The sequence below is a fragment of the Lottia gigantea genome (genome assembly GCF_000327385.1).
Source record: "Lottia gigantea unplaced genomic scaffold LOTGIsca_5, whole genome shotgun sequence".
Taxonomy (NCBI): Eukaryota; Metazoa; Mollusca; class Gastropoda; family Lottiidae; genus Lottia; species Lottia gigantea.
The window spans coordinates 4,064,319-4,083,015 of NW_008709715.1; the positions used below are offsets into that span (position 1 = coordinate 4,064,319).

At 32.7% G+C, this 18,697-nt stretch overlaps 4 protein-coding genes across 4 annotated transcripts; 1 reads left to right on the forward strand and 3 right to left on the reverse strand.

Annotated features, from left to right (window-relative positions):
• Nucleotides 1-1,378: 1,378 nt before the first annotated feature.
• On the forward strand, nt 1,379-2,023 carry LOTGIDRAFT_106461 (hypothetical protein; the record flags this gene model as incomplete). Its single annotated transcript, XM_009062020.1, has 1 exon — nt 1,379-2,023. A coding segment is annotated over one exon (645 nt), but the record flags the coding sequence as incomplete, so codon positions are not given.
• Nucleotides 2,024-4,648: 2,625 nt separating this feature from the next.
• LOTGIDRAFT_154326 (hypothetical protein) lies at nt 4,649-6,307 on the reverse strand (the record flags this gene model as incomplete). The annotated part of the gene is made up of 1 exon (XM_009062021.1): nt 4,649-6,307. One exon carries the CDS (start codon nt 6,305-6,307, stop codon nt 4,649-4,651), a length of 1,659 nt encoding a protein of 552 aa, XP_009060269.1.
• Nucleotides 6,308-6,946: 639 nt separating this feature from the next.
• LOTGIDRAFT_106029 (hypothetical protein) lies at nt 6,947-11,045 on the reverse strand (the record flags this gene model as incomplete). The annotated part of the gene is made up of 7 exons (XM_009062022.1): nt 6,947-7,067; nt 7,651-7,725; nt 8,024-8,088; nt 8,565-8,705; nt 9,227-9,418; nt 9,862-10,033; nt 10,813-11,045. 7 exons carry the CDS (start codon nt 11,043-11,045, stop codon nt 6,947-6,949), a joined length of 999 nt encoding a protein of 332 aa, XP_009060270.1.
• Nucleotides 11,046-13,605: 2,560 nt separating this feature from the next.
• On the reverse strand, nt 13,606-18,197 carry LOTGIDRAFT_210251 (hypothetical protein). Its single transcript, XM_009062023.1, has 10 exons — nt 18,015-18,197; nt 17,740-17,817; nt 17,050-17,173; nt 16,706-16,774; nt 15,954-16,135; nt 15,401-15,557; nt 14,821-14,954; nt 14,502-14,607; nt 14,094-14,139; nt 13,606-13,761 (listed from the first exon to the last, which is right to left on the reverse strand). The coding sequence occupies exons 1-10, from the start codon at nt 18,078-18,080 to the stop codon at nt 13,665-13,667; spliced, it is 1,059 nt and encodes a 352-aa protein (XP_009060271.1). The 5' UTR covers nt 18,081-18,197; the 3' UTR covers nt 13,606-13,664.
• Between the last annotated feature and the right edge of the window lie 500 nt (nt 18,198-18,697).

Here is an 18,697-nt window from a genome sequence, read left to right on the forward strand (position 1 = left end):
AAGATCTAAAAAGTCACTTACGAGTGCTGACTGAAAAGTTCTAAGGCAACCTGTGATAGACTCTTAACAAGTCGATACTTACAGTTTATTTTTCTGCATAGTACCTTTACAGATTTACAGACATTCCCAGTCGATGTTGCTAAACCTGTATGAGAAATTTTCTGCAGCCATATTAAATTCAAAGTCAATTCAAAGCGGAGAAGACGATTACTTGAATAATGGCGACTAGCTATTGCCTTTTGTATTTTCGAAATCGGGCTAAATAACACCTGCTACAAAAAGGAATAATTTGACACGGGACGTCCCGGAATCCATCACGTCATCATCAATGTTTTCTTTTCATGTTTGAATTATTATGATTGTACTTGTTTGTGACGTAAGCCACTGAGGACTTTTCAGCCAACCCTCGTCGTGAAGTAAAATAGACTATCGCTCTTTTGCATGTGACGTGGATTTTTACAAAAAGGGTTTAGGTAATCTATAGTTTACATTTATAATTGATTTATTGAATTTATAATTAAGATTTATCATTTTTCAATGCAACTAAGTCTTTACGGAGATGGTGACTAGTCTGAGATGTCTCTTTATACGGGATTCGCCGCCATATTTTAGTGAAATAAAATAATTTGATCCTTAGTAGATTAATCAATTTTAAAGGGTCAAAGACTGGAGGAAAATTATGATATATCTATGATACCAGACAATGGTGTATTTAGTATTGATGATAATGGTTATATTAAACTAGGGCAATATTCTATTGACAAAGAAATTGAACAGTATTATGATTTCAATGTGAGTATTCAGGGAATTGTTGTTATTCTATGAGCAAATTTCCTATGTACATGTATCTTCATCAATCTGTGATTTGATTTACTCTTGTAAACAATGTGTCACAATATGTGATATAGGCTATGTTACTCTTGTAAACAATGTGTCACAATATGTGATATAAGTTACGTTTGTAAACACTGTATCACAATATGTGATATAAGTTACTTTTGTAAAGACTGTATCACTATGCGACATAATTTACTATTGTAACTATTGGATCACATTTAGTGATATAATTTACTATTGTAACTATTGGATCACATTTAGTGATATAATTTACTATTGTAACTATTGGTTCACGGTATCAGTGATCACATTTAGTGATATAATTTACTATTGTAACTATTGGTTCACGGTATCAGTGATCACATTTAGTGATATAATTTACTATTGTAACTATTGGTTCACAGTATCAGTGATCACATTTAGTAATATAATTTACTATTGTAACTATTGGTTCACAGTATCAGTGATCACATTTAGTGATATAATTTACTATTGTAACTATTGGTTCACGGTATCAGTGATCACATTTAGTGATATAATTTACTATTGTAACTATTGGTTCACAGTATCAGTGATCACATTTAGTAATATAATTTACTATTGTAACTATTGGATCACATTTAGTAATATAATTTACTATTGTAACTATTGGATCACATTTAGTGATATAATTTACTATTGTAACTATTGGATCACATTTAGTAATATAATTTACTATTGTAACTATTGGATCACATTTAGTGATATAATTTACTATTGTAACTATTGGATCACATTTGGTGATATAATTTACTATTGTAACTATTGGATCACATTTAGTGATATAATTTACTATTGTAACTATTGGTTCACGGTATCAGTGATCACATTTAGTAATATAATTTACTATTGTAACTATTGGATCACATTTAGTAATATAATTTACTATTGTAACTATTGGATAACATTTAGTGATATAATTTACTATTGTAACTATTGGATTACATTTAGTGATATAATTTACTATTGTAACTATTGGTTCACGGTATCAGTGATCACATTTAGTAATATAATTTACTATTGTAACTATTGGATCACATTTAGTGATATAATTTACTATTGTAACTATTGGATCACATTTAGTGATATAATTTACTATTGTAACTATTGGTTCACGGTATCAGTGATCACATTTAGTGATGTTTGATATTGTATCGCAATATGTGATATGTTGTACTCTTATCGATCGAAACATAGTCCTTGTTCATATGTTCATGTTCGTATAAAAATAAGATCCTTTTTTAACATCATAAGTGTTTTTTTAGAGTAAGACGATCAATGATATAAATATATATAATAAACATAATATGTTATTTAAGGTGACCCTAAAAGATAAAGTTGATGCTAGTACCAAAGATACAGTCTCTGTTCGGATATTTGTTGAAGATGTTAATGATAATTCTCCAATATTCAATCTTCATTCCAAATCAATTTTATCAAAAACTCTACCTGCTGGTGATTACACAAATCCAAAGGTCATTGCCAATGTAAGTATACATTCAGTTCACAGATATTTTTTAGATTTATTAAATTTAGTGTATTTATTAAATATCTATTAATGGGATAATAGTTTTATAATTATTTGTCTGTAAAGCTCAATACATGTATATTAGCTTCCTGTACCAGTGGCGTAGCAAGCATTTCATTGACAGAGTGACGTCATTCGAGCGCCATTCGAGGACACTAGTCTTGGTGGGGAGGGGCGATTTAGTGAGGGCCTACCCTGGAAATTTTGGAAATTCAGGACCTGTTGTCCTATAATATTAATCTGTCATATTTCAGGTTAGTGCTAGTGACAAGGATATTTCCTATTCAAACAATAGAATTACATACCATGTTGATAGTGAACCCAATAGTCTCAATAAGTTTTATGTTGATAAAGATGGTATTTTGTATGTAAAAGGATCTTTAAGCAGTGGTGAATCATACACTATTTATGTTTCTGCTACTGATAATGGTACACCATCAAACAGGTATATAGTCATCTTAATATGCTGCAATATACATTTCTAACATTGATTATTCTTAAGAATGATCTCGCGTTTGTGCGTGAATAGGTCCAAATTAAAAAAAATAGTTATAGTGAAGTTTTTGATCTGTCAAGGATAGATTGATATGATATCTACATGTATAGTCCATATTGATATAGGAGTGATTAAACTTCTGAGGTTTACTCTACTGAATACTGCTTCACAATTTGTAATATAATTGACTTGGTATTTGTGAGGTTTCAGGCAACAGAACAGAACAGATCATGTCAAGTCTTGGTAATAAAATTGTTGTATATATGTACATACAATAATAACAATATTTTCCCTGTCATAACCCCGCATACCCTACCTACTACTTACCCATATGTTTATATTATCAGTTGAAATCCAGTGAATGTTTGTATCGAAATACGTGATTTGAATGTGATAATATTATTGTTTTGTAGAGCTGCTATTGTGGTATCATTACAAGTTGATGGTATAAGTGGTTGTTCAGGTCTAACAATTAGTTACAAGTTGTTTGTCTTACTTGTATTTTTATGTCTTTTTTAATTTTGTAAGTACACTTGCATTATTTCAACAATAACATTTATAGTAACATTTTTATAGCCTCTACTTGAATTCTTCTGTGGATTTCTCTGGTGCCCTTTTCAGTGGCGTTTCTAGGAAACACTAGGTGAGGGGGTCGAGCAGGGGCCACAAACTTTTCTATGGGAGGCCACAGACCATTCTTTTACGATGTAAAATGATAAAAATCATGTTTTGCAAGTAGAATGGGTGACAGGTTTTTTAGAGATTCGTGTGTAAAATGTGATTTACTGATAGTCTTTAATAATGTTGTTATGGTGTTGTCACTTTTTTTTTTTTATCTTTTTAGGTAGAATTATATTGTACAAATATTCTAAATATGAAATTGCAAAAACCAAACGTAACACTAAATTTCAGCTATCAATGAATGTCCTTTCAGAATAAAAGTAAACCGGTGTCTGGTTCCCCACACACAACAGAACAATTATTGAAAGTTATGACTCTATTGGTAATTCAAAAAGTTACTAGCCTGACTTTAACATAAAAGTGCAATTTTTTTCTTCAATTTTTCAACATAGTCTCCATTAAGATCAATATGATTAGACCAGCAATTTTATTATCAGCGAAAATGGACCACACAATTCAAATTGATTATTCGTGCAAGAAAAAGATGCTAGTCTGATGGGATAGTAATCCTCATTCAGCTGCTGCAGACTGTTGTACGGGGCCTCTCTAAAATCTCTTTACAGATTAGTGACAACTTTCGACTAAAGGTTAAGAGAGGACGTCAGATTTCATGGTCAGAATTATCTTTTAAACATAAAAGCTGAAAACTGTCCTTTCTTAACCTTGGGCCGAAAGTTGTCACCAATCTCCATAAAATGAATCATTAAACAGTTCATCAAGAGAATACACTGCTTCCGTACCCCACAAGGTACCACATTCCATATTTTCTGAAATTTCTTTCATCAGAAAATGTTTTTAATTCGTAAAGAATGTTTTGATATTATAGAACAAATTACTTAATATAATAATTTATTTAGATATATTTTATATACAATAAATGATATTTTTTATAACTGTCTGTGTTTCCAATTTTGGCATTTCATATGTTCACATCTTTAATTTTACATGCTAAAATGGATACAATCGATTTGGATAAAGCGAATGGGGGCAAAGCATATTCTGGTTGGACATGATAATTCAAATGCTCAATTGATTATGTTGGTAAAAACAAAAACGTGAGAAAATAGTTAAACCTTGGATACAGGTAGATCTTTTTTCCCAGCAGCAAATATCATCCTCTGTCTCCAAAGATTGAGTTCATTATCTCTATAGTCATCATCTGTTTTTGATTGTTTCACCAATGCTATTGTTTCTTGATGGCTCACTCTGCGAGGTGACGAATTTTCAGAACAAAAACCACTGTGCATAGTCGAAGGTCTCGTGGACATTTCACTCCTTAGTCGAGATCGGGAACCATCTTTAATCCTTTCTAAAAATGTGCTTCCTCGACGAGACTCAGTTTTAGTGACAGGTTCTAAATATGAAACTCTTGACATCCGCCGTAAACCGGTATCATATTTTGGTCTATGATCAGAATCTGCTATTGCGTCTTGTTCCTGGATTCGAGGAGTATGTTGGTTGTACAGGTAGGCGTCTTCATGGATTCGGTCAACTGGGTATTCGTCACATCTCCTCGATTGGATGGAATGTTTATCACCAGAATGATTTTCTTCGTCAACCCTATTTTCAACACTAGACACCATCTCGACAACAGTCTTCCTGAGCTTTTCTATGGCTTCTTTTTGAATATCCTGTTCAAATCTAGCCAAATTTTTTCTTGTTAGACGAGCTGTCGGCGGAGATGAACACGGTGCCTTTGACTTGCAGTAATGACTAATTCTTGGACTTCTCTGATCTTGGATTTTAGAATGTTCTATCACATCCGATGTTAACTGAATTCTGTAGAGTCTCGAGCGTCTTTCTCTTGCACTGTTCATCACATGACCTACAGTCAATCTGGGAGATGTGTCACCAACTAAAGATTTCTTTATAGCTAATAAATTATTTACCTTCAGGTCGTTAGATAAAGTTGGAGATTTGAAATTGGTCCTTTCTCTGACAATAGCTAATCTTTCTGGAACGTTTGATCTACCGACATTTTTTGGCATAAGAACATCTGTTTTAGTTTCTGAAACTGGCTTTAGAAGATATCCAGAACTCCTATTCAAAACATGAACGTTAGCTTTTCCACACACCAATTTAGAATAAGCGCGGGGGTTCATTCTGATAACCCTACTACAAGCAAAGTCTGAACTACTTTCTACAATTGCATTATGATCCTCTCGATCTCTTGGGGAAGTTTGCTTTCTGTTGTCCGTTGCAGAGGAGGAATGTTTGACTGTTTGATTAGTGGTTATTGACGTTGAACCACCATGAGTTGTAATTATATCTGGTAGAATATTATCTTCTTGACCATCAACATGATCTAAATTGACATCTCGCCCTCGCACAGTCCCAATGACAGTTTTTGGTCTCTTTTTACTCAGATCAATTCTGCCAGGTCTCAGAATCTCCTTATCGTGGAGGCCTGTGTCACTATAAAGACTATCGCGCCTTGTGGACGAACACCTCGAACTCAAGCTTATTATTGGATCTCTTGCTTGTTTATGGGGTGATGCTGTTTGTGCTCGCAATTTCGTCAATTCTTTTTTAATTTGTTCCTCTTGAAAGATGTAATCTCTCATATTCATGAGAAATTCACTGTAAATTTTCCGACATTCCGTTTTGTATTCTCTGTTATTGGCACCAGATGTTTGGACACCACCAGAAGGAGCTGTAACATCAAATCCAAAATCTTTCGCTAATTCACGTTCCTCTATGGGTCGATATCTTAGTGAAGCGCTCATTTTGAAATCACGATTACTGAAATTTCACATGAATTGATGAATTCTCATTCCCAACTTTATATCTCTGTATGTGTGGATAAAATGTTGGTTTATGAACCACAGGGATTGTTAATGCTACTAAAAAAATAATATAAATCTGATATTTTTTCGCTTGATTTCTTAAGATTGTTAATCCAGTTTATAATTCGAATTATCTTGATGTAATATTGTGCGTCTTATCCGCCATTAACCTACATGGAGTGTCTGTTATTAGATAAGGCGATCCAAACATAAACTGTTTTAACACACGATGACCTAGATATGTATACAACTATTTCATAAGATATTCATTTGAAGGAATTAGTTGCTCGAATCTAATTACCTAACTCTGTTTGAAAACAGTTACCATATTGTGGACTATGACAACTGAACCTCTTTAATGTCAGCTATTCATAAAAATAAATATGTTAAATGGTCTAATATGATTTAATAAAATAAATAATGGTAATTGGTCCTATAGAGAGAATCTTGGTGTTTTAAGGTGCCTAATTCAATTCACCAAGATTTATATATATATATTAAGAGAAGTCTGACTCGTTCACCCTTGGAATGACGATAAAGTGAACATAATCACATCAAAAACTCTCCCTCTTGATATTATTATCTTCTTAATATTCTTATAGGTTGTCCAACTCGTATCATACAATCACCACCTGTACTGTCTAGAGTTATATAAATACCAAAACAAGGGGATTGACCGTATGGTTTTCTACATCGAATACTGAAATAACAACAAATTACTCGTTTTTACTTTTTTACTATAATATTCATTGAATAAAAAATCACATTTATTATTTACTTTAAATGCTAATTAATATATAAAATTTATATTCTCTACTTGTGTTTTAGGCCAGTGCTTCTGTAGAAGGGTGTCTTCAATAACACCCAATACCACAAATACCGTTTAGGATGACCAACTAATGTATCAACTACCTATATAATTTTCAGAATAAAATATGCACTGCTATACGCCATATTGTGGTGACAACTGTAATTGTAACTAACAGTCTCTGAAGAAAGGGTGCGTATTATATTCGCAATTATACATTATATTTAAGAACCCCCTCAACAACCCGTATATTCCTATTGTGATAAATACCACAATAGAAGCTGCTAGCAAATATCTCATCACATTTATTACATTTACCACAATAGAGAGATTGTCAGCAATCTCACCTGCTTTACAATCAGGGTTTTCGCAATTCAAATGCCAGTCGTGGAATTCGGATTTTCCTATTTGAAACAGTTCGTTTGGGTTTTAATATCTCATATCCAATAACAAAAATTGATATTCATATATTTACCTCCTTAAATGTTTCAGTGGTTGAACTTGTTTATCTTTAATACCAGTATTTGGATTTATTGTTGTTATAATGCATCTACATAGAATATCATTTAAATATATAAATCAAATTGTATACATCATTCTACATTATTATAAAATAAAATAAATTGTATATATCAGTCTACATACAAATAATACTTGTTTCCATTATTTATATACATAAAATAATTGTATAAAAAATTTAAACGTTCATTTCTTGCTTGAAACACTTTAGAAGACACATTCTTCATGGATATTGGAGAGGCTTGACAAAATCATATTGGCTATCGTTAATATTAAACTTAACTGCGACTGGCGTGAGAAGAAAAGAGGTTATTTTATTTATTATTTACCTTCGACATGGTTCAACAATTCTAAACAAATTATCATCACCAATCTGTATGTATTCCCATGTATCCTGCAGAAAATTATGAAATCTTATTAAAATTCAAGATGTTTCGTGGATCAAATTATTCGCTTACTTCCAGTGGGCCAATACTCACAAAGAGAATACAATACATCATATTTTCAAAATTTTACATTGCATGTCGTATATTGCATTTTTATGGCTAGACAAGGCATGATCAGATTATTTTCAGAATTCGATGTAGGAGTTCGGTAATCGGAGACATATTAGGACAACTCATCTTCACAATGCAAAGCTATTACGAACTGCGTCTTCTCCCATGAAGTTTGTAAATACAGCGATTTGATCGGATTGTACGCTAACGAAAACAGACCTCGGCAGAAAGTCTAGAAGTTTACAGTCTTTCTGGCGAGGGATCTGATTGGCTGTATTCGCTGGCGATACGAGAAAGGTACGTGGCTATTGTAGTCAAGGTATAAATACGAAGTTTGTACATTGTGAAGCATACAACTGTTTTCTAATCTCACCTCGTCAAATGGTTTAGATCCTGTAATGACTATTCCGGGTCTAAATCGTAGCATTTCTGCTGGGTTTTCTAATCCCTGGTTAACTTCATCTAATGAACTGGCAGATTCTAACATGTATGGTGTCATGTAAGAAAATACACTCTGAAACACAAATCTTAATGGCACATATAGATGGAATTTATAATTGTCACGGGATCATCTTAGCCGTCAAAGAACAAGCGTTTCCGCTAAATAATTATCAAGACAGCCAATTTGAACTGTTTACATGAGCAACGCTCATTAGAAAACGAAAACACTCCAAAGGTTTCCTCTTGTAGATTAATTGATCACAAATAAGTGGCATTGTTTCAGGTATCTGAATAAGATAAGATAAGATCATATTGCCCTATGATTGGACATTTTCATACTCTTTCTCCTGAAGTAAATTTTACCAGTTGATGATTAAAGATTGTAGATTCTTTAGCTTATCAGTTCAGAATTAGCTTGATGAAGGGAATATTGATTATATGATTTCGGGCTATCCTTACCATCAAACAATATTTAGATAAACCAACACAGAAATGCATTTTTTATCTGGTCCATAACCTTGCATAATTTTAAAGTACAAAACTTACGATCTGTATTAACAAGATTGAATGTATATACGATTACATAATACATACCATATCTCCTTTCTTGGCATTATTTTTCCAAGGTCTAGGTATGGATGTTATATCTCTTTTGGGAAGATCGGGAGCTGAGAAGACAATTCTAGTACCGGGTAGAATGAGATAATCAGAAATCCATTGTGATGCCTCTAGACCACAATCAACTGCTTCTACTATATCGTCTCCATATAGCCTGTAAAATAAAGTCTCGATTTCCGTTGCGGAAGTTTACTTAGCGACCACCTGACTTTTTTAGTAGTTCCCAATTCAATGCTATGGCACGATTCCGCAAATTTTGCAAGAATCTAAGAAACAATATACATCCCTTCCCCTTTCAAATCTTAAGAAGATTCTACAAAGGTTTTCTAAACTTTTTATGTGTATCGGCACTGATAGCATGGATTTGCACCATTTCATTTTTTTCTTGCAATTCTACTTAAAATAATAGCTGTATGATGGCACTATCACAAAGATATTATCAGCATATTTTGCTTAGTTTAAGTGCAATTGCAAGACATAGAGACGTCTGAGTGCAAAACGATGCCACCAGTGTCTACGGTACACATAAAAAAACTCTTTACAGTCACTTTAACCCGGCTGTTCCCTGATAGACTAAGTTTATTTTATATTTAATAGATATCTTACTTGACATTGGTTGTATTATCAGCTGATGAATGTATAATTTTAGGTAATTTGAGTGGGATCATATCAGGAGCTGTTAGTATAAGATGTTCGTCTGTTATTCTTGGTTTAACCAACCATAATCTCGGTTTTGATTTTAAATCGATCATTTTATTATTACTATCTACTATCAGCCATTGTCTGAAAATTTACAAAGAATGAGATGGGTTTCTTTTTTAAAGCATTTAGCACATACGAAAGTTCGCATGATCCTTACATAGTTTACATCCATTTTGAATCTCTTCCGCGACTTAATTTTGATAGAGGTTATGATATTTACACCAGGCTTTCAAATCAGATTTAAAGGTTTAGAAATTGCTATATATGAGATTTGAAGGCTTTGTTGAAATATTATAGTCAAGGAGATTCAAAATGGTTTTCAACTACGCTCGTGTGTGTTGTTTCCATGTTAGAACCATACCTAGCTTCGTATGCATATAGCATAGACTGGTATCCAGCTGAGTAGCGTATACGCCCTTCTCGTAGAGATTATGTTACATTTTAATCGCAGTCGAGTATAGGATATAATGGCTGCTCCTCCGTTTGTCTTGTTGCTCAGAAAATGGTCACTGTTCTAAGCAAAATCTGCCAGTAAAATAGATGGATAGGATACTTTTTTATATAATATAGAGAATAGCTTTTACAGCATAACACCACTACACTAGGTAATTGTCAATTAATGAGCTGATGATGGAATATAGTCCGATGTTGATTGATTCTCAATTCAACTAAAATGTTAACAACATTTTGAGGACAGATAGATGATATTAACATAAGAAACAGTTACAAAATCACTTTCGTACCGGATTCGAACTTAAAGTGAGCATGGACATGACGGATCAAAGGTACGATGTCGTATTTAAAACTCCATCTCTTTAATGAAATAAATTAAACTTAATAGTCGATATCTATCTACTCACCTATCTGTAACATCTTTATATTTCAATCCTAATTTTGTACACTCAGCAAATTCTAATTTTACTCCACCACAGGATTTCACTGGGAATGAATACAAAGATTCCACATTCCCAACTAGTTCAAACGTCCTCTGCTTTCGTTTAAAGATTCGATATATCAAATACAATGCCGAGGCCGAGAGAATTAAATAATTAAAATACCGCTGTGTTTGTGAATCCCAAACGAAGAAAGCCATTTTCATTATCACTACAGTGAAATGTGAACCAGTTAGTTTCAATAGCTATCGACTTTGTTATATAAAGTATAAAGTTAAACATGTCGTGTGTTATAATCTCATTTTGGAAGTTTGTTTTCAAGTTGTTTGTATATTGTAAGGCAATATTGTAAGCTATGCTCTTCTGCATTCACAATGAGCTCTATAATCATTGTTTTTGATATAAAGAGTATTACTGTTATACTAAGTGATATTGACTGATATTAACAGTAACAGCTCTATACAAATTTAAAAGGAATTCTATTTCTTAAAAAGAAGATAATATCGGGACAGAGCGGGGTGACCAATAGAGGAAATCAAGTCACCAGAAGGAGGTTTATAAAGCTACGCGGTCATGGGAAAATTGCTCCTGAGGTAAATGGGTCACTAATATATAATGCGCGATAACTTGGCCAAGGTAATATGGTCACAAATATTTTATCACGGTGTTGTTTTGTTGAGCTGATAAAAAGATAAATGCACTAGGTCGATCATGGATTCTCTGTCGTAGCCGAGAAAATCTACCGCCTGCAATGGGAAAAGAATGAGTTTTGAAAAGGTACATGATACTATATAGTCAACTGATGAAATCCCCAATATCCTGTACCTTAATCACAATGCAAAAGACATAATAACAAATTGCTCGAACACAACTTGTATTCGCCACCCAGATACAAGTTTCTTCAAACCTCCAACGTCAGAGACCAAATTTAGCCGCCAACTTGCGAAAATTCAACGACCTTATTTTTCATAAGCCATCAGATCAATGCTTCTCAATGCTTCCCCAATGAGATCATTCCTCCCCGAAAGAGTTATTCCAAATCTATTCTTCCCCAAAATAAATGAGTCACTTTGAAACGTATTTCACTCGAAATATGTATTCAATGATTAACTATAGATGGATAATATATTTACAAACATCTGGAAATGCAACTGGTAAACGATTTGACTCTAGTTATGCGAATATTTTTTATGGCAGAGAGAGGGAGAAAATATCTCACCATTTAAATCTTTATTTTATGGAAGGTTTCTAGACGATATTTTTATATTATTTAACGCGATTCAATGGCCATCGCTATAGTGCATGACATGGATAGACCAATTGCGAATCACTTCAAACTTCACGGTCATTCCATTGATGACCTTCTCATTATGCCTTTAGAAGCGGTTTCTACATCACCTATAGTATCAAACCTAAGCTTAGACGTCTATAACACGAAAGTTACTAGATCGATCAACTACAGACTGTGATGCCAAATGGACTCAACGATAATCCCCATTGTAACGACATTTGATTCTACAGCTACAAAGCCTCCATATTAGCCAAACTTCAAATCATTAACGGTAACAATGTTATGATACGGTAACAATAATCAATTACATCTTGCTCGATGCATAATTTTGATAATCCATAGTTCTTTAAGGCTTTCCGATAGTTCCACCATCTTAAAGTCAACTTCGTTGGCAGAATTTCATTTTTATTTCCTGGCCAATTTACCTTGGGACTTACCTGAGGACTAAATTACTGAGATCAATTAACCTTGTGACTAATTTATTGGAACCAATATACCTTATGTGCTTGGACCAACTTATTTGCGAATACATAACTGGAACATAATTTGTGACCATATTGCTGGGACCAATCTACCTCGTGAACATATTACTGGGACCAGTTAAAATTGTGACCATACAAGACCTGGGAGGAATTGTTGCTATGTTCTTTGGATCAGTTTATCTGGTGAGTATATTACTGGTAAATGAATATATTTTGGTGTATGATTTGAATTGTTATCTATTAGATAATTAGTGAACAGTGGGATGATAAGGTCTCAACTGACACAACAAGTGGTTGCCTAGCAAGATACGCCCACTTTCCTCATACATTTTCAGTATATCAAGGTCAGTCACCTATCTGTGTCAAATCATACCAAAAATCTCATTTGTGCAAGATATTGTTGATTTAAACAAACACATATTATTTAATAAAATTCTGACATAAACTGTCACCTCTATTGCCAACAAATTTTGATGCGTTTTTACTAAGTCAAGGGCAATAACTCAAATTCCGTTGATCGAAGATTTGTCAAATTAAATCTTGACTAAGATCTCATCATTATAAATGATCATACCAAATTTCATTTAAATCGGATGAAAACTGTACTCTCTAATGTGTTCAAAAACAAATTTTGTCCAAGATCTCATCATTATAAATATTAACACCAAATTTCATTTAAATCAGGTGAAAACTGTAGTCTGTTGTGTTCACAACCAAATTTTGATGCGTCAAGGTTAATAACTAAAAAAGCGTTCATCGAAAGATCGTCAAATTCTAACTTGTCCAAGATCTCATGAATATGATCACACCAAATTTTATTCAAATCAGATAGAAACTGTTGTCTCTATTGCGTTCACAAGCCAATTGTGGACAGACGGACCGACGGGGGCGACAACAATATACGACCACATTGAGGGCGTATAAAAAGTTATTTCACTTTATCAGATTAAATTCTGTGTAGGCCCTATCCAGGATTTCAATGATATAAAAATTTAAATAATTTATTTAATAACACAGGTTCAATAAGGAAGCACTCTTAACAATTTTTAAAATGTAAGTATAGTTTTTCCAACTCTTTGGTTAGGTAGATTCTTTAGAACACTCATCACATTGTCAAACTTTACTGTTTCTGTAATTTTACATCTGAAATACAATTAATAATATAATAATCTGAAAAAAAGACATCTCTATATGAGTCACTTCATAGATTTAGAGCCAAAATACAAAAGAATGAAATGTGGCAGGATAAAACGAAAGTGCCACTTGGTAAGCTTGTATGTGTCGTGCCATACGCCTCCTCATGGTAAAAATAAAATTCGATTTTAGTCAGGGCTCTTGAGAAGCTCATTAAAAGAAAATTCTTTACCAACTGCCCGAAAAACATAATTTCATTTGAGCTTTAAACATAGAGTCTTTCAGCTACTGCATAATATATACACATGATGTTAATGTATGACAGAGTTTATGCCACTTACTTAATAATTCCATCAGCTATCTTCTTCATACTATCTTTAAGTACATCTAATCTTAGTTAAAGTTTTTTTTTTCTTTGAAAAAGCTATCGTCTAATGCTGCAGGTTGTTTGAAACTTCTGTGAGTTCAAGTCCAATTTTGGACTTTTAATCCCCATATCCATAAAAGCTGATGTCTTATGTTTGTTATTAATAGATATTTCGTCAAAATATTTGCAATAGTCAATTACTAAAAGCGTGTGAACCTTGAGTTAAAGTTCATTAGCCACTACCAATGTATTTCCAAACTGTTATTTTGCATTTCAGGTTTCACTTTGTGGTTCAGAGCATTAGCACTTTCTATATATATATATATATATATATTGATCCACTGTTGTACTATACTATAATACTGGTTCAACAAAAGGATACGTTGATATTTGCCTTGTTGACAATTTGTCAATATCCAGGAATGATGAAATAAGAAACTGAGACTGGCTCCACGATAAAACAACTGTTGACAATCTGGTGGATCTAGCTATAATTAAGACTAATATCTATAACTAATTACTACATGTTGACCCAGCTGGAAATGGGTATGATAATTCAGGAAAGAAAGATCATTGCTAAGAGGTTTCACCAAGGACCAGATAGTAGAAAGGATCTTAGTGAACCGAAGTTGTTATCCTTATATAAGTGGAGTTCTTACTTTTTTATTCATTTAATACTTTGTTCATTATAATAGCCATACCTGTAAATCTGATTTAGATGTTATCCATCGGCCAGAGAAACCAAGACAGGATATGACATCATGTTTATGAGGAAGAGGATATTTATATACTTCATTACATAATGTAATATCTTCATCGTCAGTGAACAATCGAACTGAAAATAAATCAGTTATTATACATGATTCAATTAATAGAATTGATGGTACCACTATGCCATTACAATGATATTTTTTCCAGGCCTACATGTATGCCTGTAAGGTTCTTTCATAAAATAGGTCTGGGAATTTAAATCACATTCAACGAGCAGACAGTTATAGTCACTTACCTATTTGCAGATATCAAAATCCCGCTTTACATATCATACAGGTTTTGTAAAAAAAACTATATCATCAAAATTTTAGCCTCTCTCGTGATAACAAGCAGCTTGTGTAAGAATGAAGGGATGAGGGTTGCAACAATGTACATCTCCATTTAATGTGGACATTATTATAAAAAAAGGCTCAGAGAAACTACAAAATGTAAGATTATTTGGCAAAGACAAAATGTGGCTTAAGACCTATGAACCTTGCAAGACACCAGCACCAACTTTACATGGCTCACCTCCATTATCAATGATACAATTCAGACCAATGCCACCTGTTTCCTCTCGTATATTACTAGCAAGAACATTATTTTTCTTGTTTAATTCTATAGTTTGTATAGGCTGTAGAGTATCTAGATACTGTTTTTCTTCAGAACTACTGTAAGTTGCTATAACCTGCAAAATAACATGTACAGAAAGATATTGTGATATCTAAGATGAAAACTTACTCTTTATTATATTAAGGATCCTTATGGATTCACCAGATATTATTGAATTCAGCTTCAGTTCTGAGTTCTTTTACATGATTATTCATGAATCATTTGCATCTTAATGTCAGAATTTTTTAATAAACATCATAAGAATCACACATGCAAGAATGATTTGAAACATTATAACAAGCAGTCCACTTTTATGGGAAACTATACAAGCCAGAAATTAGTGTGTTACTTACTTCTTTAAAATAAAGTGGACTTGTGGTAATATTGACACTTGATGTCAGTCTAAGATTGACCTCAGCATGCCTCTATAAAAAGGATTTTTGTTTTAAAAATTGGTGAGATAAAAACTTACCTTTGCGCCCCAGTGTTGAGCGATTTGGATAGTTATACTACCAAAATGAGTAGCACCATCTATAACTAAGACTGTATCACCTACTCCCACTCTTCCAAGATAATATAATGCTGTATAGGCTTTAACACAATCTCCAATACTAGCTGCAGCTTCTTCAAAACTTAGATGATGTGGTTTCCTTACTAAAATATACAGTGTAAAATAGCAATAGTGATTGAGCATAAAAGAATAACAGTGATGTCTGTAGTAAATCATTGCAGATAGTGATTTCTGTAGTTAATCATTTAGCTTAAGAGAATAAAAGTGATGTCTGTAGTAAATCATTTAGCATAAAATTATAATACTAATGTCTGCAGTAATTCAATTATAATAATATATTAATAGTGATGTTTGTAGTAATTCATTTAGCATAAAATAATAATAGTGATGTCTGTAGTAAATCATTCAGGAAAAAGTAATAATAGTGATGTGATAAATCATCGAATATAAAGTAATATATGTGATGTCTGTAGTAAATCATTGAGTATAAAGTAATAATAGTGATGTCTGCAGTAAATCATTGAGTATAAAATTATGTTATTGGTAACTGAGTACAAAAATAGTGATGTCTTTAGTGAACAGTTAATGACATTTTTTAACATTGATCAATTTATTGACTAAGCATTATTAAACAACAATCACTGGTTCAAATCATTAAAGAGAAATGCAAATTGAGGACGACAAGAACAACTGTAAAGTTGAATAGAACTCACCAACATTGTATTCTTGAAAAATACAGTATTCTCCACAACCAGAATATTTACTGTCTAAAGGTAGTATGCCTTCAAAATAAAATATATTTTATCTACATAATACAAATCTATATAGCTTTCATACACAGAAACACAACATCTATTTAAATTGGCATAGTCAATATTGGTAGAAATTTGAAAAATGTTCTTATATGTTGCATTTTTAGCAAATGATATTATTCTATTCTATTGAAATAAATTTTCAATCAAACCATTGATAATTGTGGTATATATTTCAGAACAAGGACATTTTCGACATTAACAGGCATCATAGCTGAAATTACATTTATTGGCACTCAACATACCTACAACATGATCTCCTTTATTAACATGTGTTACTGCTTCACCAATATCAACAACTATTCCTGCTACATCATGACCCAAAGGGAACTCTTCTTTAATTGACTTCTTATATAAATCATGTAGGATCTAATTAAAAGAGAGAAACACATGCTCATTATTTTATGTAATTATACAGGTAAGTAAAGGTAAAAAACTAAAATAAAATGTCAATATTCTTGAATATCTAATTATCCCTTTGCAACATCATTATATTGCGAATTTAGTGCCAGGCAGTAACAACAGATATGACAATTTTCCATCTCATTCTACTTGCTTTTTTTCTTTTCATCAGTAAAATATAAATTTGTACCCGGTAATCTAAATGGTATTTACTATTCCTCTCAGTTTAGAATGACTAGGCCTATTAAATATTCTGATGCCAATTGCTAGATCAGGAGACTATTGGATGTCATCTCTCAACCCTATTCAATGAAAAATTATGACACAATCTATAGTACATATCCTTTTAAGAAAACAGTATGAGCTGGCATAAACATCCCCAAAATATCTTCCCTGTGTTCAGTTAGGATAAGCCCATAAAATTATTATTTTATAGTTTCTATGTACAGGCCCTACCAATTGGTATGAAACAAATCATTCAATAGACACTTCCAAAAACTGTCACAGGTCTTGTGTGTGAAGTAAATGGTTACCTTTTCGTCCACCAACGATAAACCACATACTTTTACTTGTACTTTTATTTCATGAGAGTTTAAGATGGTTGGAATATCCTGCAATATCATTCACAAAATAAAATAAAACAACTAAATAACTTTTAAAACAAATTCTATAAGTTATTTCAATTTTCATATCTGGCAATTTCTAAAGGTAGAAAACATTTAGGATCATTGAATATGAATAAAATATTTATAAGGGTGTGTCTCTTTAATAAAAAAAAAATAACTAAAGTTATCTCCCTTCGACTTACACATTCATCTTCAACAAAATTTGGAAGTTTGCCATTGACTGACAATGTCCTTTTGATGCATTTCATGACTATGAATTTCAAGGCCTTTTATCAGCAGTGCGTACACGTTCAAATTAGATTAATTCCATGTACATTCTTTCCAAAGTAAAAGTAACTTGCTCTGTTTACATTCTTCATTAAGCTTCAAATGGTAAACGCCCACTCTTCCCACAATGCAAAGCTCAATGCCGATTACAGACGGACCGAAAAAATAGATGGCTTAGAAAATCCTTATTTTTTACCTACATAACTAGTTGAACCGTGCTTTGTGGTTTTTGAAAATATCAGGAAAAGACCTCGAGTCACAGAAGGCAAAGTTGCACAAAGATTGGTTCGCGAAGGAAGCTAGAAACCATCTTCTACGATTCGTCATTCTGGATGCTGGCAAATAAAAAAGATGGCTGCCCACTGAATTGAAGTGAATAGAAAATGAATAAAGATGTTAATAAGTATCAAATTTGTTTGATATCAAGGACTAATACATTGGCTGTTTGAATCTGGGTAAGTATCAAGTAAACAGTAAATCGTCGTTGTCGAAATAGAGATGACATTGCTCTCTTCTACTGCACTAATATTTAAATTGTACTGGGTACTTGTAGTTGTAGTTCTTGGCCTACTCTAAGCCTACTCTGTAGCAGTCAAAA

Bases quoted from the DNA above. Each gene is read 5' to 3' on its own strand.
- LOTGIDRAFT_210251 (XM_009062023.1), bottom strand. From the start codon at position 18,080: ATGAAATGCATCAAAAGGACATTGTCAGTCAATGGCAAACTTCCAAAT. The intron at 17,174-17,739 runs GTAACCATTTAC...TCTTTTAATTAG, and splicing joins TATCGTTGGTGGACGAAAAG to ATCCTACATGATTTATATAA. The intron at 15,558-15,953 runs GTAAGTTTTTAT...GTTATTTTGCAG, and splicing joins CTCAACACTGGGGCGCAAAG to GTTATAGCAACTTACAGTAG.